Source organism: Sinocyclocheilus anshuiensis, unplaced genomic scaffold (assembly GCF_001515605.1).
Source record: "Sinocyclocheilus anshuiensis isolate Anshui unplaced genomic scaffold, SAMN03320099.WGS_v1.1 scaffold1994, whole genome shotgun sequence".
NCBI lineage: Eukaryota > Metazoa > Chordata > Actinopteri > Cypriniformes > Cyprinidae > Sinocyclocheilus > Sinocyclocheilus anshuiensis.
The window spans coordinates 694,438-702,861 of NW_015548215.1; the positions used below are offsets into that span (position 1 = coordinate 694,438).

At 39.8% G+C, this 8,424-nt stretch overlaps 2 protein-coding genes across 2 annotated transcripts in view; both read left to right on the plus strand.

Annotated features, from left to right (window-relative positions):
* LOC107653874 (band 4.1-like protein 3) overlaps positions 1-2,172 on the plus strand; it is a 53,338-nt gene extending 51,166 nt beyond the window's left edge. Inside the window, exons 13-14 of the mRNA XM_016440743.1 lie at positions 1,834-1,853; positions 2,149-2,172. Coding sequence (XP_016296229.1) covers positions 1,834-1,853; positions 2,149-2,172 — 44 coding nt within the window. The remainder of the gene's footprint in view (positions 1-1,833; positions 1,854-2,148) is intronic.
* Positions 2,173-2,225: 53 nt separating this feature from the next.
* LOC107653875 (band 4.1-like protein 3) overlaps positions 2,226-8,424 on the plus strand; it is a 29,591-nt gene continuing 23,392 nt past the window's right edge. Inside the window, exons 1-5 of the mRNA XM_016440744.1 lie at positions 2,226-2,882; positions 2,967-3,064; positions 3,136-3,311; positions 6,097-6,153; positions 7,689-7,903. Of these exons, the coding sequence (XP_016296230.1) occupies positions 2,718-2,882; positions 2,967-3,064; positions 3,136-3,311; positions 6,097-6,153; positions 7,689-7,903 (711 nt within the window). The 5' untranslated portion in view covers positions 2,226-2,717. The remainder of the gene's footprint in view (positions 2,883-2,966; positions 3,065-3,135; positions 3,312-6,096; positions 6,154-7,688; positions 7,904-8,424) is intronic.

Consider the following 8,424-nt stretch of genomic DNA (forward strand, 5'->3'; position numbering starts at 1 on the left):
GAAACTAATCCAGCATTAAGACGTTTTTAACTAAAATACATTGAGTCTATAATCATAATAACACTTCCTCCAGTGATAAAGTGTTCTGGTGTGAATCAGGAGAGAAATCTGAACAGATCAAGCAGCGTTTAAACAGCTCTAAACAAATATGTGGCTGGATTTTGATGTGAGAGACAACAGGAGATGCACTTTTTCACCGGAGGAAGCGTTATTATGGATTATGGATTTGTATTTTAGTTAAAAAGGTCTTAATGCTGGATGTGTTTCAGCTTTTGTCTTCTCCAGATGTTAACTGCTGGACTGGAGTGCTGTGGATTATTGTGATGTTTTTATCAGCTGTTTGGACTCTCATTCTGACGGCACCCATTCACTGCAGAGCATCCATTGCTGAGACACTGATGCAATGCTACATTTCTACAAATCTGATGAAGAAACAAACTCATCCTGGATGTCCTGACCGTGAGCACATTTTCAGCACATGTTCATATGTGGGTGAACTATTTCTTTAATATATCTGACATAAGTCTATTTATTCTTTAAGTAATGTTTTGCATGTAAATGTGTGTCTGTATTCTCACACACACACAGACCGACGGCCTTTCAAACCCTCTCACTGACGAGTGACTCGTTAATAATCAGTGTTCAGTGTTAATCGTTGTCATTGTTTCTGGTGTCAGTCGATCGTCAGATGTTCAGCTCAGTCAGAATGAATCTGATTCTGCTTCGGGCCGGTCGTTCTGGGTCACAATCGACCGTCACAAACCAGATAGAGACAAACACACACATGACAGAGAGTTTGGGTGGGTTTTTATAGCAAAGATGTAACCAAATAGTCAAGATAGTTAGCGATGAAGTCTAAAAATGTAAGAATTCAAGAATCATTTCTGAATATTGGCAGAACGTGTCGCGTCAGTCTCTCTGCTGGTCGATTTCTTTGAAACCTTCAGTAGTTTAAAATCAACATATTTCGGTAAAACTTTAATTTTTGTACTTTTTAATGCATTAACTAATATTAATGTGTAGTAGATTTGTTACAGTATTTATTAATCTTTGTTATTTAATAACAAAATGCAACTGTTCATTGTTAGTTTATGTTAGCTGAGGCTGGTTTAATTGGATTCGGTGAATGTGGCCGCAGTCGTGAAGCTCTTCTGCCGATATTCACACACAGATGATGTTTCATGTCATCTATCATCTCATGTAGTGGTTAAACAGAATAACAGCAGACACACAGCTGAAGCATGAACGTGTGCGTGACGTTTGGTTAGATCAGCCGCTCTTCTCTTCTTCCCCTCTTACTGATGATCTAGTTGATAGGACGATTCTTTCACTGCTTTTCTCCAGCTAAAGGAGAGGTAAGATGCATTCGTGTATATATGTGTGTGTGTTTTCTATGTGTGTCTTTGTGCATGACCATGAACTGAAGTCATTGTCTAAGCAAAGACTGTTTGTTGAGAGAACCTCCTTCTGTTTCATGCTCATACATCTCAGTAGAAGCTCACAGGAGAGTCGAACCCGTTCACCATGAGCGCCTGTGGATCCTACTCTGCCTATAGAAGAGAAAAATCACACTTTAAATGGATATCTCCCCCAAAATGGAGCATTCTGTCATCATTTGTGCACCCTCATGTCGTTTATTTCTTCAGTGGAACACAAAAGCAGATATTCTTGAAGAACACTGGGAACCAAACAACTTTGAACCCCATTGACTTTCACTGTATGGACAAAAAAGAATATATTCTGAGAAATGTCCACACCGTGAAAGCCAATGTGGTCTAAAGTTGTTTGATTCCCAGTGTTCTTCAAGAATATCTGCTTTTTTGTGTTCCACAGAAGAAAAGAAAGCCAAACAGGTTAGGAACAACATGCTATTGCTTTACAATCTCAGCTATTTCTCAGAGACACCAACAAGATAAAATTATCTTCCCCTGAGAAAAAGACCCCATTAATCTCACACGTGTCTCCTCTAGGCTTTCAGAAAATATCTCAATACTGTCTCAAACTGTGCTCAGATTTGCCAAGATAGCAATCAGAAGTCGGAGATCTCATTATTAACTCAGTATTTCTCATCAAATTATCTGAGCTGCTCCACATACATTTTATAGTAGAACATCTACTGAGCCTTTGAGAATTTGTGTCTCATTTTAGGATAAACATCTGAGACTTGAATAAGAGTCTCCTGAGCAAACCCTGAGCGAGTTTTGAAAGCTTCATCATTGTTCCTGTAGTAGACCTGCTCAAAATACCCACTAGAGATGTGAATTGTGCCATTTTCCCCACAATCCCCCTTGATTCTTGTGTGAAGTGATGTATTCAAATGCATTTTCGTAGAAAATGAGCTCCGTAGATGGTTCTAGAAGTGCTGGAGTTCTGCTGAATGGAGCTCAAGTTCTCACGTCTACTCAGCTGATGCTCTTCAGAAGTATTTCAGATCTGGCGCCGGTTCATTGGGTTTCAATAGCATTACACATGCGAGATTGTGAATGCAGTGATGAATAGAGATCGTGACTCAAAATACCTGCTTCACTTCCGCCTCTCAGAGGTTCAGATGAGAAGATGGATCCATTTTCAGTTTACTGCGCAAACACATGACAACATCACAGTATCTCTCTCTGTTCCTCTCAGGCCAAAAGTGTTTGGCTTCCACTCATTCATTTAGAAACCACACGTTTGTTTGTGCATGACTGTGTGATGATGATTGGCACCTCTCTAATCCAATGGTTGGTCAGGATTCAGAGGGGGTGGAGATCATGTTGGGCGTGTGTTCCTCCGGGCTCCTCATCTACCGCGACAGACTTCGCATCAACCGCTTCGCCTGGCCCAAAGTCCTCAAGATCTCCTACAAACGCAATAACTTCTACGTCAAGATCCGTCCAGGCGAGGTGAGAACACCATCACGCCTTCTCCAGGTGACCTTCACAGTTTTGGTGAAGTTTGCTGACAAGAGAACGTTTGTTTGTCTCTAGTTTGAGCAGTTTGAAAGCACGATAGGCTTTAAACTACCCAACCACAGAGCGGCCAAGAGGCTGTGGAAGGTTTGTGTGGAGCATCACACGTTCTTCAGGTCTGTAGAGGTTCTTCTGTATGTTTGCTGTGTTCTGTGCTCAGTGGTAATCATGGTTTGCATCTCGACAGGTTGGTTTCTCCAGAGACTCCGCCTAAGAAGTTCCTCACACTGGGTTCTAAGTTCCGCTACAGCGGCAGAACTCAGGCTCAGACCAGACGGGCCAGTTCCCAGATTGTCCGTCCGGCGCCGTACTTCGAGCGTTCGACCAGCAAGCGCTACACGATGTCACGGAGTCTGGATGGAGGTTTGTTTGCTTTTGTTTCTCTTTCCAAGTGCATTATGGGATAATCTTTTTAAGTTATGGGATGATCTCGACAGGGATGATCTATCTATCTATCTATCTATCTCTGTCTGTCGTCTGTATAATTGTCTGTCGTCTGTCTTTTGTCCCTCTTGTTTGTCTGTATGTATGTCTGTCTGTCATCTGTTTGTCTATCTGTCATCTGTCTGTCTCTTTTTGTCTGTTGTCTATGTTTGTCTGTCTGTCTGTCTGTCTGTATGTCTGTCTGAATGTTTGTCTGTCTGTCTGTCTGTATGTCTGTCTGTCGTCTGTTTGTCTATATGTTTGTCTGTCTCTGTTTGTCTATCTGTCATCTGTCTGTCTCTTTTTGTCTGTCATCTGTATGTTTGTCTGTCTGTCTGTCTGTATGTTTGACTGTCGTCTGTCTGTCTGAATGTTTGTCTGTCTGTCTGTATGTTTGTCTGTCGTCTGTCTGTATGTATGTTTGTCTGTTGTCTGTCTGTATGTTTGTCTGTCGTTTGTCTGTCTGTCTGCCTGTATGTTTGTCTGTCATCTGTCGTCTGTCTGTCTGTATGTTTATCTGTCTGTCTGTATGTATGTATGTTTGTCTGTCGTCTGTATGTTTGTATGTTTGTCTGTCATCTGTCTGTCTGTATGTTTGTCTGTCATCTGTCTGTCTGTCTGTCTGTCTGTGCCTGTATGTTTGTCTGTCTGTCATCTGTCTGTATGTTTGTCTGTCTGTCTGTCGTCTGTCTGTCTGTCTGTCTGTATGTATGTTTGTCTGTCTGTATGTTTGTCTGTCTGTCGTCTGTCTGTATGTTTGTCTGTCTTCTGTCTGCCTGTATGTTTGTCTGTCTGTCATCTGTCTGTATGTTTGTCTGTCTGTCTGTCGTCTGTCTGTCTGTCTGTCTGTATGTATGTTTGTCTGTCTGTATGTTTGTCTGTCTGTCGTCTGTCTGTATGTTTGTCTGTCTTCTGTCTGCCTGTATGTTTGTCTGTCTGTCATCTGTCTGTATGTTTGTCTGTCTGTCTGTCTGTCATCTGTCTCTCTGTATGTTTATCTGTTGTCTGTCTGTCGTCTGTATGTTTGTCTGTCGTCTGTCTGTTTGTCTGTCTGTATGTTTGTCTTGTCTGTCGTCTGTATGTTTGTCTGTCTGTTGTCTGTCTGTCTGTATGTTTGACTGTCTGTCTGTCTGTCTGTTTGTATGTCTGTCTGTCTGTCGTCTGTATGTTTGTCTGTCTGTATGTTTGTCTGTCTGTCTGTCTGTATGTTTGTCTGTCTCTCTGTCTGTATGTTTGTCTGTGTCTGTCTGTCTATCTATCTGTCTATCATTTTATCGTTCTATCTGTGTATCCGTAGATGTGTCATTATCTCATTGAGTCTCACTGGAGTTTGAGTGTCTGTCATCTGCTTTGCTTCATGTCCTGTTTGCTCTCCTCATCCTCAGTATCAGTCATTAGCAGACGTCTGTTTTCTCTGAACAGCCCGGTTTTATTTTCTGTTCCCGTTATGAACGTGTTTGCAGACAGAAGCGAGGCTCGCGGCAGGACAGGGATTTTCGGCTCATTAACCTGTAATCTTGGCTCCTGGGGCCTGGAACGAGTTTGTTTCATTTCCTGCTTTTGGTTTAATTGGAGAAGTTCTGTTGTGTTGCAACATAAAGCCGGCGGTCTCAGAGCGCATTACTGAATACTAACACACGTGATTCGTAGTATGAATGAACAGGCTGGATGTGTTCAGTGTAGAGAGTCTGCTGCATCTTTAATTATCTTCTCGTTAAACGTCTGATTCAATTAATCCAACATCATCACGATGGGTTTATATACTTTAAGGTGAAAGGTTTTAAGTTACTCTCTTGTTTTTTGACTAATAGTTAGAGAATACTTGTTATCTAGATAATAACTGGCTCAAGTGTTTGGTACAGTGGCCTTATAAAGTTTTTGGCCTTTTCAGTCACACACATAAATGTCTGAATATCACTGCATCAGATATAAAACATCAATGCAAGTAAAATTAGTTGTGAATAAAGATGCACGAACACACTTAATCAGAAAATGTCCCAAACAATAGTTTGTTGTGTTTGAACTGCTAAACCAATAGATGTAGCGCTGAAGATGAAGACAATGTAATTAATGAAGATAATTAATGGGATTCTCTATCTCTGGTTCCTCTGAACTTCATGCATCCACTAAAAATCATCAAAACACCAGATGATTCAAACCAGTGTTATTTTAGTATCGGTGAGATACTAATATTTTCTTAAATGTTTTGAATTCGTTTTTATTTTTATGTTTTCCATTTTAATTTTAGTTAAAGTTTTATACATTTTTTTTGTGTTTTTTAATTTTTTTAATTTTGTGTTTTTTAAAACATGTCTACTTATTTTTTATAAATTTTTATTTCAGTTTTAGTTGTTTAGTACATTAAGTTACAATAAAATGAGAAATGTTGCTTTGGCAACTAGCTGAAATAAAATAAGTTTAAGGTTTTTTTAAATAATTTATTTTATTTCAGTTGACATTTAGTTTGTTTCACGTTGTTTGTTATGGGTTTAGGTTTAGTTTTAGTTTACTATAATAGCCCTGATTCAAACACATTGAAGAAGAAAAATGATCCTGCACTTGATCTGATGAAGGAATTCAGACTTTTATAAACGTGACTGAGGTGAACAGACACTTTCAGGTCACTGTATGTTTTTGCATGTGATCTAGTCTGACGTGTGCGTTAGTGTCTGTGATACTGTGTTTGCTCAGACGTGTGTGTGTGTGTGTGTGTGAATCTCCTCAGCTCAGCGGACGCCAGTCAACACGGCGACAGTCAATGTAAATGGCACTAGACCAACAGGTAGAGACGTTTCTCTGTATCCCTGACGCTTGTAGATACAGAAGCCTCTCCGTCTGCTTGTTTGATCCTGATAGTGTGTGCATGCGGCAGGCATGCGCTGGTGCTCTAGCGCGCTTCTGCTTCAGATGCCTTTGATTTTGCACATGCTGTTGCTGCGTCAGTGTTTTTTTACAATCATATACTAATGCTTTTAATAATATTTTGAATTTGTTTTAATTTTATATTTCACATTTTTATTTTAAATTTAGTTAAAGTTTTAGTACTTTTGTTGTGTGTTTATATATATACTGTATATATGTTGATGTAGTTTTTATTCATTATATTTCAATTTTAGTTTTAGTTATTATCAGGTTAAAATAAGTGAAAATGAGAAATGTTGCTTTGTTTTTTTTTTTCAAATTATTTTATTTATTTTTAATATGAATATTTAATAATGAATATTTTATTAATAATTATATTCGATTATTTCATATAATTGATATTAATAATAACTCATGTGTATTGATAATTATTTTATCAATAATTTTTTTTATTATTTTTTAATAGTTTTTTTTAATTATTAATAATTTTATTAAGTGGTTTATTTCAGTTAGTTAACTATAATAACCCTGGTCTGCGTCCGTCACTGTCAGAGGGCTGTGTCTGTGAATGTCTCTAAGAGGCTGGTTAAAATAAACCGAAATGTTTGATCTTTCAGGGTTTTATGAGTCTGTATCTGTTCTCACGGAAACATCATCATGTGTGCATCATTGTTCTTGTTTATTGATTCATGCAAGGTTCAATATTACAGGCATAAATGAGGAAAACTAGCACTGCATCACTTAACCAGCATCATATTCAAACGCAGTTCTTCTGTAGAAATCACTCAGTATTGTACTGCGGTACAATCAGCAGTAATTACGACTTCTTTAGAGCTTTTAGAGCAACAAACACTGAATCACAGTGAATCCATCATGATCACGTCCTAGACACGTTACAATTATTTATTTTGCAAACTTTGTGGTAAAAATTGACTTTGAAAAGTTCCAGACATTAAAAGCACCATATCCAGAAACATTTCATTTATATTCCCTGAGATCTGCTTAGTCATGCTTTTATTGTCATTCTGCATGTTTAAGTGCACGTCAGTGTGATGTTAGTCAGGGTTGATTGCACCAGAAACAGTCTTTTAGTTTTTTTTTTATCGTTACCCAGCTGCTCTTTGGTGATTATAATTAAACTAGTTCTCATAAACGACCTCTGTAATGACTGACTAACCTCTTCACATGTGACTGAATGGATGTGCTGTGCGTGTGTGTGTGTGTTTGTTGGGGTTTGTGTGTGTGTCTGTGTTTGTTGTCATAATGAACTGAGTTTATGCTTAATTAATACATCACAACCATAAAGATTCATGATGCCATAGTAAATGTACAGAATAAAATAATTCTGCAGTCTTAACTCAGTAATATAATGCAGTCAGTGTTCACTCTGAAAGCAGATGCAGTACTGACACTGTGTTTGTGTGTGTGTGTGTGTGTGTGTGTGTGTGTGTGTGGATATGGGTACGGCGTTGTACGGCACAGCCAAAGGCATTGCCATAGGTGACCTCATCACCACGGTAACGCCGGAGAAGAAAGTGGAGGAGACGCGTGAGGAGACGCGACCGGTGCTGGTGGAGAGTGTGGTGGTGCTGGAGGAAGAGGACGAGATAACGAAAGCCACGGAACTTTTGCTGCCGAGCCCACTGACACCGGCCCGACAGGACACACGGGTAAACTAACCCTGACTAACCCACCAACACCGGCTCGACAGGACACAAGGGTTAACTAACCCTAACTAACCCACCGACACCGGCCTGACAGGACACGGGTAAACTAACCCTGACTAACACTAACTAAACCACCGACACCGGCCTGACCGGTCACATGGGTAAACAAACCCTAACTAATCCACCGACACCGGCCTGACAGGACACATGGGTAAACTAACCCACTGACACCGGATTGAAAAGGACACATGGGTAAACTAACCTTAACTAACCCACCGGCCCGACAGGACACATGGGTAAACTAACACTAACTAATCCACCTACACCAGCCCGACAGGACACATGGGTAAACAAACCTTAACTAACCCTAACTAATCCATGACACCGGCCTGACATGACACATGGGTAAACTAACCCACCGACACCGGCCCGACAGGACACATGGGTAAACTAACCCTAACTAATCCACCGACACCTGCCTGACAGGACACATGGGTAAACTAACCCTGACTAACACTAACTAA